This window comes from Rhinopithecus bieti, unplaced genomic scaffold, assembly GCF_001698545.2.
Source record: "Rhinopithecus bieti isolate Rb0 unplaced genomic scaffold, ASM169854v2 scaffold_4541, whole genome shotgun sequence".
Lineage (NCBI taxonomy): Eukaryota > Metazoa > Chordata > Mammalia > Primates > Cercopithecidae > Rhinopithecus > Rhinopithecus bieti.
This window is the reverse complement of record NW_016804414.1, coordinates 380,563-397,564: the sequence shown is the minus strand read 5'-3', so window position 1 is coordinate 397,564 and position 17,002 is coordinate 380,563. Positions and strand designations below refer to the sequence as shown.

Genomic DNA, 17,002 nt, shown 5'->3' with positions numbered 1-17,002 from the left:
GCCTCCCGGGTTTACGCCATTCTCCTGCCTCAGCCTCCCGAGTAGCTGGGACTACAGGCGCCCGCCAACTCGCCCGGCTAGTTTTTTGTATTTTTTAGTAGAGAGGGGGTTTCACCGTGTTAGCCAGGATGGTCTCGATCTCCTGACCTCGTGATCCGCCCGTCTCGGCCTCCCAAAGTGCTGGGATTACAGGGTTGAGCCACCGCGCCCGGCCTATTTTAATTCTTTAAACTGTAAATGTAAGAAAACATTACCGGATGAATTATTTTGGGGAACTCTCATACTATACATAGTATGTGCACCAGAATTATCCTACACTGCCAAGGTAAGGATGGCAGTAGTGTTGAGCCATTCTTATTTACAAGGAATGTTGACATTTTGTGGTCCATTACCTATAAAGGGGTTATTGTAGTAATGAATGTATTCATTTTGGTGAGGAAAGGCAGGGAACGGTTTTTTTATTATTATTGTTTATTCATATATAGCAAATGTTTACTGAATTACATTGAAATCCTGGCAGAGCTTACTGGAATTTAGAACTTTCTTAACAGAACCCAGGTTCAAGCGATTCTCCTGCCTCAGCGTCCCGAGTAGATAGCCAGGATTACAGGCACCCGCCACCATACCTGGCTAATTTTTGTATTTTTAGTAGAGATGGGGTTTCACTATGTTGGACAGGCTGGTCTTGAACTCCTGACTTCAGGTCATCCACCTGCCTCAGCCTCCCAGAGTGCTGGGATTACAGGCCTGAGCCACTGCGCCCAGACAGGCATTTAATGAGCACCTTTGAGAAGGTCTGGTACACAGTAAGAAACCAGTAGGTGCAGGGTCCTTTGTACCTCACCCCTGCCCACTCAGAGGAAAGCAGTCATTTGCATCTTCATATAAGCCTGTGAGGCCAGTATTATATACTAATACTAAATCAGACAAATATATCAAAAAGAAGAAAATACATCTTCTGTAACTATTGGCACAAATATTATCAGCAAAATACTAATAGATCCAGTCTGGGAGAATACAAAACGAATTCCAGTTGGCTTTATTTCAGAAATGCAAGGTTGGTTTAACATCTAAAAGTCAACTTATGTCATACACTGTATCGGTAGAATGAATGGACAGAAAAACACATGATTATCTCAATAGATGAAGAAAAAAGCTTTTGACAAAACCCAACAGCCTTTCATCATAAAAACACTCAACAAACTTGGAATTGACTTCCTCAGCCTATTAAAAGGCATCTGTGAGAACCCACAATTAACATCATACTCAATGATGTAAGATGCTTTTCCCCGAAAATCAAGATGAAGATGGTCTGCTCTTGCCACTGCTGCTCAACATTGTACTTTGAAGTTCTATCAAAGGCACTTAGGCAAGAAAAAGAAATTAAAGGCATTGGCCAGATGCAGTGGCTCATGCCTATAATCCCAGCACTTTGGGAAGCTGAGATAGGCGGATCACCTGAGGTCAGGAGTTCAAGATCAGCCTGGCCAACATGGTGAAACCTGGTCTCTACTAAAAATAAAAAAATTAGCTAGGCATGGTGGTGGGCACCTGTAATCCCAGCTACTTGGGAGGCTGAAACAGGAGAATTGATTGAACCTGGGAGGCGGAGGTTGCAGATTGTGCCCCTGCACTCCATCCTGGGCGACAGAACAAGACTCTGTCTCAAAAAAAAAAAAAAAAAAAAAAAGCATCTAGATTGGTAAGCAAGAAATAAAACACTCTATTTGCCTACATAGCCTTATCTTTTATTTAGAAAATCCTAAGGACTCTTCTAAAAAAAAATAAACTAGTTCAGTAATATTGGAGGTTACAGGTTCAGTGTGCAAAAACAAATTGGTGCTGGCTGTGGTGGTGCACACCTGTAGTCCCAGCTACTCAGGAGGCTGAGGCAGCAGGATGCCTCGAGCCTAGGAGTTTGTGAACACGGACGACATAACAAGACCCTGTCTGTTAAAAAAAAAAATTGTCATTGTTTCTACTAGCAATGAATCATCCAAAAATGAGATTTAAAAGACAGTTTCTTTTCTGATGGCATCAAAAAGGTAAAAATACTTAGGAATAGATTTAGCAAAAGAAGTTCAAGACTTGTACAAATTACAAAACATTGTGGAAAAAAGTTAAGACAGAAGGGCATCCTGTGTTTACTGACTGGAAGACTTAATCTCCTTGAGATGGTAGCCCGTCCCAAATTGATCTGCAAATTCAACACAATTGTTACCGTAATCTGAACTGTGTTTGTTGCAGAAAAGGGCAAGCTGATCCTAAAACTCATACGGAATTGCAAGAGTCCCAAAATAGCCAAAGCAATCTTGAAAAATAAAGTCTCACACTATTTGACTAATTTGAAAATTTGTAAGCGAAGGTAATAAGACACTGTAGTGCTAGCCTGACATATATCAGTGGAATAGAATTGAGAGTCCAAAATAAGCCCTTGTGTTCATGGTCAGTTGAACCCTTGCATTATGGTTAAGGGTGCTGAGGCAGCTCCATGAAGGAAGTCGCCTTTTCAGCAAATGGTGCAGGGATAGCATAGCTGGATATCCTGATGCAAAAGGATGAAGTTGGACCCTTTCCTCACCATATATACAAGTTGACTTAAATAGATCATAGACTTAAGTGTAAAAGCTAAAATTATAAAACTCTTACAGAAGTCAGTCTTTATGGCCTTTATATTAGGCAAAACCTCTTCCTAAAGAATTAGCATATTGAAGGAGACAGAACACCTGCCTTGCATCAAGTTGCTTAAAATATAATTGGGGGATTATACCTGTAGATGAATTTTAAAACCTAAATAATAATTGTTTTTTCTAATGTTACAGCATTTTAAAAAATTTTCTAGTTTGTTTTTGGATGTTTTAGTGTAATGGGCAAATTCACACCTAGGATAGTAACTAGTGAGTACATAGCATCCACTTAGTAAATCTACTGAAGTCTTTAGCCACTCAAGAACTACGCCTTTATCAGTAACATGGATTCAATCACAAGTAGGAAGAAGAGTGATTCTTAATACCTGGGAAAAATAAGAAATGTAAAGACATCTCTAGATAAATGCATACACAAAGTTTTACTTATTATTTCAAAAGGTTTGTAGATCTAGGTCTACTACAGACAATATACAACATTGAAATTACATGCTAACTGAAATAAGCTGCTTTTGAAAATTTATGAAAACCCTTAAATTATTAAAGTGATCTGTATTAATAATTTCTAAAATCTTGAAGAATGTAAAGTTTAGAATTTCAAACTGAAACTCAATTCTCTCACTTTTAGAGAAAATATTCATATGTTGTCTGAAGAAAAACAGCGGATAATGCTGTTAGAACGAGTAAGTAAATTATCTTCTTGAAGTACCATATTTAATATGTTCACTTTTGGATACAGTTAAAGAAACTACTAGCTGAACAGTTGGCAGTATTTCAACCCTCCCATTTGTTGTAATTTCCCAATGAATGAAGTCTGTATGAGAGGAAAAGTTGTTAGTTTTATTAAATCCATGTGTAAAGTAATAGTTTTATCTAATAGTTCAAAATTCAGCAAAATAACATAAATAGGCATTTTAAACATCTGTTTCAGAAACAAAGTATTAAATACTTTTAGAAATGGGCAAAACAAAATAAGTAATGAAGGGAGTTATGTTTTAAATAAAGAATTGCGTTGGACAAGGAAAAACTGATAATAAATGGTTTCCTTTATTAAGGGTACTATAAGATCAAATTGGTACACATTTGGCAGATCATTGTTCATAGATTACTTTTCATTCTTTAGGCGTATAAGATTTTCAACAATGCCTTTTTTTCTTTACAAGTGTAATTGATAAAAATCCAAATTCAGAATTGTACAACTTCATTTGAATATAGCATGTTTTCTATTATTAAAGGGTTATGTGATTTCCTACCTCAGCCTAATCTGAGATGTATGTTACAGATGCCAGATGTATTCTCTTAGGCATGACTTAGTTAACAAAGTCTCTGGGGATAGATCTCAGATTTTACTACATATTTATGTATTTCACAGGTGTTTCTAATGCGTGTTAATGTTTGACAGTCCTTGGTAAATGTATCTAAAATTGCTCTGGTTCTCATTTAAGCCAGTAGATAATGAAAACAGTTGGAAAGGATTCACCGAAAGTAATATCCCCATGAACTTTTCGTGACTGAACCAAACATTTTTGTCTGATGAAAACTTTTTGACAGTCACTGTTTAGATTTATTTGAGTAGGTACAAGGATAAACCACAGGTCTCTCTTTTTTTTCTACCTGCAGACATTGCAATTGAAAGAAGAAGAAAATAAACGGTTAAATCAAAGACTGGTAAGATTTTCTTCTTGGTAAATTGGTCTTAACATTTTTAAATGATTTGCATTATATTTCATTATGAAGATATTCCATCAGAGGATGTATGCTTTGATTGACTTATCTATAGTAGGTTTGTTGGTCCATGTTGGTCGTTGAATCCTATTGATTTTCAGAATGCTGAAGTCAGGCCAGAGTTACCTCCTGACTGTAGATTCGGACTTTTTTCTTAGTGTGAAATTAAATAATGTCTTGGCGAATTTACGACTTTAAATCTGACCAGTTGAAGCACCTAAGATTATTTTTAAAAGAATCATCAAAATCAGTTTTGAGCTATGCTTCATAAGCCTTTTGAAGATTAATATATTTACTCACAAGTGTGCATAATTTTAATACATTCTATCTTTTCATGCATTTTTTTTTTTTTTTTTTAAGATAGAGTCTTGCTCTGTAGCTTAGGCTGGAGTATGTGCGATCTCGACTCACTGCAACCTCCACCTCCCGGGTGCAAGCAATTTTTGTGCGTTAGTCTCTCAAGTAGCTAGGATTACAAGTGTGCACCATCTCACTCGGCTAATTTTTGCATAATTAGTAGAGACAGGATTTCTCCATTTTGGACAGGCTGGTCTCAAACCTCTGGCCTCAAGTGATCTGCCCGCCTTGGACTCCCAAAGTGCTGCGATTTATAGCTGTGAGCCTCTGTGCCCAGCCCTTTTCATGAATCTTATTTTTAAGTGAAAGTGCCTGAAAGGCAAGAGATCCCATATGGTACTGTAAATTGCCCTGGTTTTTATTGTTTTGTTTTGTTTTGTTTTTAATTTAAAAAAAAATCGAGACAAGGTCTCTTTCTGTTACCCAGGCTGAAGTGTGGTGGTACAGTCTTGGCTCACTGCAGCCTCAACCTTTTTGGCTCAAGCAATCCTCCTGCCTTAGCTCAGCAAGTAGCTGGGTGTATAGGCGAGTGCCACCGCACCTGGCTAATTTTTCTTTCAGTTTGGTTTTAGGTTTTGTTTTTTTGTTTTTATAGAGATGGGGTTTCACCATCTTGTCCAGGCTGGGTTCGAACTACTGAGCTTAAGTGATCTGCCTGCCTCAGCCTCCCCAAGTGCTGGGATTCCAGGCAAATTGGAATTGCCTGGAATTTTGCTGCACCCAGCCAAATTGCCTTGGCTTTAACCTGTGAATTTAACCAGTTATTTGAACAGCCCATTTTACAGCAAATAATGTGTTTTAATAAAGCACTAACTTTATTTTTTCAAATTCTGATAATTACAGTTTACAAGGTAGTAGGAACAGTTTAAGGCTTCTGTTCAGTACTTTTGAAAAGTTTTGAAATACTTTTTAGAATTTAGTTTGTTTAAAAAATAAAAATACCTTGTAGTGCCCAGGGTGGTCAGGACACATCGCAGCTTGGTTTTATACATTTTTAGGGAGACATGAGATATCAACCAGTATGTGTAAGATGTTCTGTCTGGAAAGGTGGGACAACTCAAAGCTGGGGAGAGGGCTTACAGGTCATAGGTAGATAAGAGACAAATGGTTGCATTATTTTGAAACTGTGATTAGCCTTTCACTGAATACATAATTTACATGTCAGAGGAGAGTAGAGGAATTGTCACTTATGCTTTAGTCTGACTTAGTGAAACAGCAGGGCCGTTTTCTTGTGGGCAAATTTGTGAGGTCTTTGTAGCTATCTTATTTTAGGAATAAAATGTGAGGCAGGTTTGCCTGATGTAGTTCCCAGCTTAACCTCCCCTTTTCCTTAGTGATTTTTGGTTTCCAAGATTTGTTTTCTTTTCACAGAATAAATTCTTACAGACCCAGAGAGCATTACAGTCACATTCAGAAAGGTGTCCAAATGTAAATCACACTTTCACATAGACTTACAGCTATATTCACAAATTTTTTCTTCCATTGTCTTCATTTATAATATATAAAAAACTTAAGCTTTTAAAAAATTAAAGTTGAATTGTGGTCTTAAAAATGATGGTCAGTCTTCACTGGCAGGATATAGACCATTTGTCTGGATAATTTTAGTAAGTTGCTATGCAATTTTAGGCCTTCCTAGTTATTATTTGTTGTTTTATTTCTCTTTTTTAAAACACCTATTGAGAACCCTGCATTGTACCAGGTAGTGTTCAAAGGGAAATGGAGGAAATTCAGAGCATCAAAATTTGACTTAATAAACAAAAAAATCCTTATCTGTCCTTGGTTTGTGCAGCCATGCATTGTGCTCGCTTTGCTTGGGAAAATAGATGTTTTACCACCCCTTCAAGCTTCAAAGACCTTGGTTTCCATGCTCCAGGTCTTATGAGATGGTGTGGATAAATGGATTGAAGCTTCTTTGAAGAGCAGAACAGTCCCAGCTGAGCTATGGCTATAGCTTATCAGCTACCATATACCTGATAAGCTGTATGGGCTATAGGTTATAGGGTAGCTTATCAGCTACCATTTCATTGTGCTCATCATTAGTAGAGGAAATGGGTGGCTATCACATCTTTCATTGTTTCGTGATTGTTCACAAGTTTTTTTAAACTGAGACATCTCAGAAGTTGCATTGAAGATGAGAAAAGAGATTTGTTCTCAGCCTTCAGAACTTTATGCTCCTACCCCAGTTTAACCAGAGTAGTATTATTTGCTAGGCAAGGTGTCAGAGCGCTGTGGCATTGCAAAGTGGTTGACTCTGGGTTGGTAAGAAGAATTTACCGACAACAGTATAGGTTTGAAAAAGGAAAGTTTTATTAGAGCGAATGCTGCTGAAGAGTGTAGTGGGGCGCCTCAGCAAGAGAGGACTGAGCGCTGTGGTGAGTTTTCCCTACAAGCATATGTGGACCTTAAGGTGGGATCTTAAGGGTAGTTTGGACCAATATTGGCCATGTGGGTCGTGGTAAATGATTACATTTGTAGACATTTTTGTGTCTCAGTGTCAGCAAGGGTTGCTCAGTGAGTTGTGGCATGCATGCATTCTGGAGACGTGTAGAAATTCTAGTTACTTACAACATTTTTGAAAAAGACCTGTATCCACATGCTAGGAAAGTTTAATTACTTCTGAATTCCTCAGATAGCGTTTTGCCTCCAGATGGCCTGTTTGATGGTCACCAGGTGGTCTTTGCTTGCTGCATTATAACTCTAACCTCTGCCTCCTAGGCCCAGGTGATCTTCCCACCTCAGACTTCCAAATAGCTGGGACCATGGGCACTTGCCGTTATGCCCAGCTAATTTTTTGTATTTATGGTAGTGACGGGGTTTCACCATTTTGCCCAGGCTGGAGATTTTAAATCTTTTTGGGTTTTTTTGTTTGTTTGTTTTTTGTATGTTGGGACAACTAAGTTCCTCTTCAAAGACTCAACTTCCTGTTCATAAGTTGTAAGATTGTAAATCAATCCCATCCACTTCTCCCCGCTGCCTTCTCCTTTTCTCAACAAATCCTATTTGGAAAAAGTTTAGGTCTAAGCCAACTGGGATCAGTTTAGTTTGTGTGGTCCAACCCCAGGCAATAGGACACAGAAACAAACTGCATTAGAGATAAAAATCCCTTCCTTCCTTTGTTTGGTGTTCTCTTGCAACCATGACGGCTGCGAGCAGCACCCTTCTGCAGAAGTAAAGTTGCTTTGCCGAGAAATTTTCCAAGTGTTCGTTTCTTTTGGCTGTGCTGAGCACTTGTTTCCAACATTTTTGTTTTTCCAAAAGGAAAGATTTTGAAACTAATGCGTTAGAATTTTCAAAGCCTTCTTGAAAACTTGTCCTTTTCTCTGTTTTATTTTAAGGCTAAATATGTAATGTAAATAAAATGTGATTCTAAAATCAGTTTTTAATCTAACCAAATTTGCTAATTGTTGAAGTAAAGGAATTATTAATGAACATAATAACTATTATTAGTTTGGGCTCTTTAAAGCTGGACACAGACTTGAATGTATGTAACAGCGGGTGAAATTTTTGCAGTAAGAATACATGTGGTACTCAAATTGTGTAAGTTCATAAACTTTTTTTTTTTTTTTTTAGATGTCTCAGAGCATGTCTTCAGTATCTTCAAGGCATTCTGAAAAGATAGCTATTAGAGAGTAAGTACTTTAGTTTTGTGGGTATTTTTCTGTGGAAAGCATTCACCGAATTGTTAATGAAAATGTATTTCAGTGAGAGTAATTCAGGTCCAGGTTCCTTGAGCTGAGTGTTTTGCACTCAGTAGTAGTAAAAGTTTTTTATTGGAAAGCAGGATATTTCTAAATTGTTATTCTGGAAACATTTAGATTACCAAAACTTTCCTATTATAGCATTATGATTCACATACATATCCTTGAAGCCTTTTCCTCCAGTTAACTTTTCAGCATGTGCTACCTCTTTTAAATCTCATTTATCTCCTTAGTCTTGTTAATCTATATTGGAGAGTTTTGATTTGTTTTTAAGTTGCAATGTTTCCCTATTTTTAGTTTTTAGATTTCATTTTATTAATATTCTATAAATTCATAATAAACTGAAATTGTCAATGAAAAGAGTCAAACTCTAAAATATTTGAAGAGATTTATTCTGAGTCAAATATGAGTGACCATGGCCTGTGACACAGCCCTCAGGAGCCCCTGAGAACATGTGCCCAAGGTGGTCGGGCTGGTGGTGAGGGGGAAGTTTGGTTTCATACATTTTAGGGAAACATGAGACATTGAAGATACAAGTTGGTTTGGTCCACAAAGGTGGGACAAGTGAAAGGTGGGAGGGTAGCTTCCAAGATACAGGTAGATTTAAAAGTTTTCTGATTGGCAGTTAGTTGAAAGGAATGTCTAGGTTAAGAAAAGAAGTTGTGGAGACCAAAGTTTTATCATGCAGATGAAGCCTCCAGGTAGCAGGCTTGACAGATAATAGTTTGTAAATGTTTCTTATCACGCTTAACCTCGTGTTAATGTTAAATTCTTGTTGACTTTTCCTGAATTCTAAAAGGGAAGAGGACATGATGAGGCAAGTCCAACCCCTGCCTCTTGTCATGGCCTGAACCAGTCTTTCAGGTTAAATTATATATTATGGGCACTGGCCTAGAGGAGGAAGTTCATTCAGATGGTTGGTTTGGGGGGCTTCAAATTTGATTTTTGGTTTACAGAATTTATCAGTTGAATCGTTTAATAGTTTTCCTGAACTGTATTACCCCATAGTTACAATTTTTCTTTAGCTTTGGTTATTTAAGGTGGAGCTCTGGAATAATAAAAGCATTGTTAGCAACTCATGAATAGTGAGTTATTCCTGACAGGAAGGTTGTGAAAGTTAAGACCCTTTATTTAACTTCTTGTATTTTGTTTCTGAATTTCTAAATGTGTTGACCACATTTTTGATTGTCAGATATCTGTGATTCTGACTTTTCATGTCTCATTAAAATTTCATCTTCTCTCAGTGATTTGAAAGGGCTTGGTGGCATCTGTCTTGACCAGCTGTATGTCATGTCAATGGGCAGTTCATTAATGATCTTTCAGAGACTAGAGAGAGGGAGGAACTCCAAAGATACTGCCTCATATAGAGGCCTCATCTCCCAATTCCCCATTTTAAGGTATTAGCTTTTGGTGTTTAGCCAAAACAGTACCTGCCACATGGTTGTTAGGTAGTCAATAAGTATTTATAGGGTAACTTAATAAATAAAAGACATTAAAAGTTTCTCCAGCTGATTTTGATGATTTATTATGTATAGGATCTGCCAACTTAAATGATCTTGACAACTGAAAAATATGAGATTGATTTTCAAGGTCTTTTGATGTTTTGAACAATAGTTCTAAAAAAGGCTGTAAAGAGACAAACACCACTTAAGCATGTAATTGGTTGTACCCACTTCTCTCTTTCCCTGTCTTCTTTCGGGCTTATACCCCAAAATAGTGATATCTGTTGACTTGTTTAGACCTAATTAAGCACTTATGGACCTATTTCAGTTGCTTTTTCTTGTAAATTGAAGAGCACTGCGCTTGAAGACAAGATCTAATTTTTCTTTGACACTGTGAGTGTATATGAGATGTCTCTCTAAATTTTTGGTGTGAAATGAAAGATTAGTAGAAAAAATCTTCCTGTGACTGGATAAACTATAATGGGTGCTTTTTCTGCTTTTCATCCAGTTTCTTAACGTTAGATTATGGAAACTTTATTAAAGAAATGTTTGGTCTTTGACAGACCCTGACATCATCCTTTGAATATCTGTGCATGACCAGCAGTCCCATTAGGACCTGGGCAGAATACAAAAAGAATATCATGTAAATGTGAAATTTAATATTTGCGTTAATATCTTAATATGTAGTTGAGCATTGTAGCATATATAATTAAGTTTTCAGAATAGGGAGATTGAAGTAACTCTAAGTCAATAAAATTGCATTTCTTTATTCAGTTTTCAGGTGGGAGATTTGGTACTCATCATCCTAGACGAACGCCATGACAATTATGTGTTATTTACTGTTAGTCCTACTTTATATTTTCTACATTCAGAGTCTCTACCTGCCCTGGATCTCAAACCAGGTGAGGGTGGTAAGTGTCATTCCATGACTAAAATATAAACCTGGAATGGAGGAAATTATATAACTAAAGTTTTTTTCCCTGTTTAATTATATAAGAATTAAGTCACTAAGAGGGAACCCTGTTTAATCTGCTTTTTAATAAAATCTACATTATCTAGATTATTTTCATGGATTCCATTTACAATTCAGAGTTAAGGAGTGTAGCTTATACAAGGGACCAGTTGATCAGAATGTGCAGTGATTCGGACATCTCATATCCTAGCAGTTGCATAATTATATTGTCAAAATTCTCATGTACAGACTATTCAAGATTAATGTATGCTTATTTGTTTATATAAAACCATTATTTTTTGGCAAAACAAAAGTTTTCTTAAACTATAAAATGTCTATCCTGTATCCTGTGTTCGTACCTTGTTTATCATTATACTGTTCTATACTCTTATTTTTTAAAAAAGGAAATAAGCTTTGTTAAAATACACTAAGTAACAATGTCTATTGTCTATTTGATTTTCAAAATACTAAAAAAGAACAGAATAGATATCCTGGTATACTTAGGCTAAGTAGAATTATTTTTAACACTAAAACAAAGTAAGTCCATTTAGATTGATGTTCCTAATCTAATTGGACTGACTCGCAAACAAAGCCAGATAGATAGATAGATAGATAGATAGATAGATAGATAGATAGATAGATAGATAGATAGATAGATAGATAGATAGATAGATAGATAGATAATTTTTTTCAAGACAGAGTCTTGTTCTGTTTTCTAGGCTGGAGTGTGGTGACACAATTTCAGCTCACTGCAACCTCCGCCTCCCAGGTTCAAGCAATTCTTCTTCCTCAGCTTCCCGAGTAGCTGGAATTACAGGCATGCGCCACCATGCCTAGCTAATTTTTGTATTTTTAGTAGAAACAGGTTTTCACCATGTTGGCTAGGCTGGTCTCAAACTCCTGACCTCGTGATCCGCCTGCCTTGGGCTCCCAAAGTGCTGAGATTACAGGCTTGAGCCACCGCACCCGGCCTTTTTTTTTCTTTAAGATGAGTTTTTGCTCTGTCACCCAGGCTGGAGTGCAGTGGCATGATCTTTGGTCACTGTAGCCTTGAACTCTTGGGCCCAAGCAATCTTCCTGCCTCAGCCTCCTGAGTAGCTGGGACTAGGGACTATAGATGTGCACCACCACTATGCCCAGTTTTTGTTTTGTTTTGTAGAGACAGGGTCTCGCTTTGTTGACCAGGCTGGACAAATTCCTAGTCTTGAACTAGGCTGCTTTCCCATGACAGTTCCATCATGGCTATTTGTGGTTGGCTGTTTAGAGTATCCATGAAACAGTAATCATGTAACCATGAAAAATGAGAAGATAGCTTATAACTTACTATTTTACTTAGTACTTTTACCTTGAAAATAATGAACCTGATATTTCTTTTTTTGTTTTTTTTTTTTTGTTTTCAGTTGTTTAAACTTTTATTTGAATATGATTTTAAACTTACAGTGTTGCAAAGATTATATAGCACAAAAAAACTGCATATTTCTTGACCCAGATTCACCTGTTAACATTTTACCCCACTTACAGTATCTCTTTATGTGTATGTATCTAATATATAAATATACACAAATATGTGCACACTTTTTTCCCTCAGAACTGCATGATGATAAGTTACATCTTAGCCTATTACCTTTCAGTATTTCCATGTTCATTTTCTTAGAGTTCAGTGTTTAAATATGGGAAATATTAAACATTTTTAAAAATGCACACTGCCATTTTAAAGGTTTTCACAAGTACTGCAGAAAAGAATTTATTTAACAGTCTTACTTAACCATGAATAACCCCGCCTTCCTTTTTTCCTTTGAGGAATGCCAGTTGGGGTCCTGCTACCCTACTGTGTTGTTGCCTTGGAAGAGTGTGGATTACCAGTGTTTTTATGCCTTTTCAGAGTGGAGCTCGTTACTCTTCCAGCGTCATACAAGCATTTAGTTTAGATGATTCTTTTTGGATCTTAGTAATTGGCTGTGAAGTGTTAGTTTACTCTTCAGAGAATTCACCACACTCTATTGTCCGAGAGCTTTTATGTTTCTGTCATGTGATCGTATTCTTCAGGTTCATTTCTGATTTTTTATTTGGGATATCTTTCATGTATATCTTCCCAAATTATTTTATGGAATAAAATTCATATGCCTTCTTTCAAAGGCTTTACCATAAACAAAATATAGACAGTTCCCAACTTATGGTAGTTCTACTTAAGATTTTTTTAATTTACCATGGTGCGAAAGTGATACACATTCATAGAAACCCTACTTTCAGTATCCATACAACCATTCTGTTTTTCACTTTTAGTATTCAATAAATTACACGAGACATTCAACACTTTAAAATATGCTTTTTGTTAGATGATTTTGCCCAACTGTAGGCGAATGTAAATGTTCTGAGACTAGGCTAAGCTATGGTGTATGGTAGATTAGAAGTTTTAAATGCATTTCAACTTAGATATTTTCAATATGGGATGGGTTTAATCTGGACATAACCTTATCATAAGTTGAAAGGTATCCGTAGTTTATTACCTGAATTCTTTTGAAGTCAACTTTAATATGACAGCTTCTTTTCTGATGAATTTTAAAAGAGAATGGATATCACTTGACTTGTCACATTTTGGCTTTATAAGGACTAGGTTTATCCTGTCTTCTCTCACATTTTTCAACTTTCCTTCATTCACACAAGTACTGCCCTTCTAGACTTTTTTGGTTCTTAACCCTTATTAGTTATTTATTGAGTACCAGCTGTATACACACTGTTTTGCCCAGCACTGTGGCGTACAGATGTGAGAGCTGTTCAGCTGCTGCCTTTGAGAACTTGTATTAAAAATACTGCCCCTCAGAGTGTTTTGCTTTGAACCTATACATTTTATTTTATTTTAATTTATTTTATTTATTTTTATATTTATTTATTTATTTCTTTTCTTTTTTTTTTTTTTGTTTTTTTCTTTTTTTTTTTTTTGAGACGGTAGTCTCGCTCTGTTCACCAGGCTGGAGTGCAGTGGTCCGATGCAGCTGCACTGCAACCTACTGCCTCTCCGGGCTCATCGCCATTCTCCTCCTCAGCCTCCCGAGTAGCTGGGGACTTACAGGCGCCTGGCTCACCTCTGCCCGGCTACGTTTTTTGATAGTTTTTAGTATGAGACAGTGGTTTCACTGTGTTAGCCAGGATGGTCTACGATCTCCTGTACCTCGTGATCCGCCTCGTCTCGGGGCCTCCGCAAAAGCTGGGATTACCGTCTCGACGCCATCCAGTGCGCTCCTGGCTTGAGCCACCGCGCCCGGCCGAACCTATACATTTTAAATACATTTGCTTTGAACCTATACATTTGCTTAAAGAAATGGGAAAGGTTATCTTTTAGTTCTTTCGATAGATGGCACTATTGAGTTAGCCTAGAATTCCTAGATATTTGTTCATGATTTGTACTTAGATTATTAGTGTTTCCTGAACTGTTATTTCTGTGACTTGACATATCATGTACGTTTAATTAGAGTAACAAGAGCTATGCACACATTACTGGTTGAAAAGTAACATGAATTTAGTTTTGTAAATTGTTAAGCATTTCAGTGATTTCAGCAGTTTTTAAAGTCTTACATATTCTTCCACTTGTGAGAGCTTTTTTAGTCTAATTCTGGCAGTTACGTTTCCATGAATAATTATCATACTTTCAAAAAGAAATTAACTGTTTAATTTCCTTAGCTTCAGGTGCATCTAGAAGACCCTGGGTACTTGGAAAAGTAATGGAAAAGAATACTGTCAAGCCAAAAGGTAAAACCACATCGTGTGATACTAAGCCTAGGAACTATAAAGAATATTTTAATACTGCTTTATATAGAAATCATTACCACTGCTGTTCTTGGCCTTTATGCTTATTTGAGTTAGAGCTTGACTTTAATGAGAATGAGTTTGAACTGGCAATTTATAAGTATTCATGTTGTCCTTAGATAGTAGAGATAGATTAACTACAGCCTATCAATATATAATGGAAAACTACTACAAAGTCTGTGTTCTATGACTGTTAGGTTACTAGTGTAACTAATTTGCAGGAAAAAAAAAATTGCTGCATAACTAGTGACAAAAAGGGAATTTTATTTGTAAATACAGTTGATGTTTTATTATTTTCATACTCTACCCCCATTAAAGAAAGGTAGTGTAAAGTATTTGGTGACTTAAAAAATGGACTGATTGTGTAACAATATCAGTGCTCTAGAATCAGTGAAACCTTCTGAGCATTCTTCTTGACTCACTATAATTTGGGGCCTCGATGTACAAAACATGAATAGAACTTGAACCATATAGTATTGAGGTTTCTTTGATACTTAAAATAATGATGTATGGCTCACTTTGTATTATATTCTTTAGCAGTGGCTACCAACTTTGTCTTTGCTCTTCACTCAATATATTCTTTGTTGGTGAGGGGTAGATCTTACATAGTTTGATAAAGACCATCACATCCCTCCAACCCCTCAATACTCAGCAATGAGTAATATGATAGGAGGGTATTTGTGTGATACCGTTTATGTATTTTTTTGTTTCTTTTTGTTTTTGTGGGGTGTGTGTGTGTGATGTGGTTTAATCATTTTAGTGATTCCATTTTTTTCTTTCCCTCTTAGGCACAAAACAGATTTAAAGTTCCTTTGGGGACAAAGTTTTACAGAGTGAAAGCCGTATCATGGAATAAGAAAGTATAACTTACGGATAAAATTAATACATTCTATGACTTTTTTTTCTGATTTGTCCTGCAGTGCTCATTCATCACTCCAAAACAGCAGGCCATCTTTTTATGCAAAAGTCATCGTGACAATATGCTTCATTGGTGTACATCATTTACTTTTTAACTGGCTTCATTTTAGGAATAATTAATTCATCAAAATCTTTGGCTGAATTAAAATGGTTTTTGTTTTTTGTTTTTACCCAGACAACTCTAGAAATGCGGACCAAACTAGTTCATTTTCTCAAAGGGCATACCTTGTGCATTGTGGCTTATGATGAGCCATATTAATTGCCTGTTAAATATACACTAGCTTGAACTTAGATGTTAAATGTTATTATTACCAGCATTTGTCCTTTTGTGAAATCAGTATCAGAATACTTGCACTCTTTAACACATTCTTTATAAAATGTATAAATTCTTCAAAACTATTTAAAGAAGAGTGTTATTGCATGCAGATAATCATTTTGAGTTTGCCTCGGTAGATTACTAAAGCAAGTTGTTTCAGTTTTCTTAAATGCCCTTTGATGTTTCAAAAAAAAAGGAACTGTAATTTGATTGACTGATTTTAAGATCAGCCATAAATAATCAGCAATCTTCAAAAGCACTTTCAATGGATTGGTCATCTGGGTTCTAAAGGAAAGAGTCTGTGCTACTAACCATTTCAAATGCAGACTCAAACCTTCCCAACATCTTTATGACTCTAGAATAATCATATTGATGAAATCGTAATTCATGGTTGAGTTTCAGAACAAAAGATATTCATTGCACATTAACCATTTAGAGGTCATTTAAATAACAAAATATTGTATTGTAAAAGAACTGTACAATTTTAAAACAATAAAGATTTGAACCTGTAAATGTGTGTGCCTTTTAAAGAAGGATACATTTTTAATATATTTGAGTGATTGCTGGGAAGTGTGAAAATATTGTTATGTATCATATCAAAGAGAAACATGTTTATTACAAAAATGTTCTTTAACTATATACTATGTAACAGGGTAAACAGTGTTACGTAGAATAGAATTGTGTAAACTAGATCTTTAGAGAAGTTGCCATTGAGCAAAGTTATTTAAATGAGTTAGTTGAGTTGGATGAGAATTGTTTGAGATCTGTTGCTAGAAAACAATAATAAAATAATTCTTTTCAGAAAATATTTAATTTCTTCATAAAATAAGTTAAATATTTTTTTAAATATGTGTATCTAATAGTACAAAATGGAATAAACATCGTAGTGTATAGAAAACTGAATTTGACAAGTTAATGAATAAATGAACAAATGATTTCACATGTTTCTATTTAATCTTTCCATGACATCTTTATGCAATGACTGTTAAAGTAATAACTTTATATAGAGGGCGATTTTGTGAAGCAGATCTGGTTAGGTCTAAATGAATCTGCCAGCTAGGCCATTTTGACTTAATTTGGTACTCTTCAAATTTCATATGTGGTCATTGTACTGTGGAATTTTTGTGACACATATCAAATCAAAT

At 36.0% G+C, this 17,002-nt stretch overlaps 1 protein-coding gene across 1 annotated transcript in view; it reads left to right on the top strand.

Moving 5' to 3' along the window:
* Window positions 1–16,797, top strand: part of RB1CC1 (RB1 inducible coiled-coil 1) — a 92,451-nt gene extending 75,654 nt beyond the window's left edge. Inside the window, 7 exon segments of the mRNA XM_017867942.1 lie at window positions 3,274–3,328; window positions 4,266–4,313; window positions 8,298–8,356; window positions 10,642–10,778; window positions 14,498–14,539; window positions 14,542–14,579; window positions 15,412–16,797. Coding sequence (XP_017723431.1) covers window positions 3,274–3,328; window positions 4,266–4,313; window positions 8,298–8,356; window positions 10,642–10,778; window positions 14,498–14,539; window positions 14,542–14,579; window positions 15,412–15,489 — 457 coding nt within the window. The 3' untranslated portion in view covers window positions 15,490–16,797.
* The last annotated feature ends 205 nt before the right edge of the window (window positions 16,798–17,002 follow it).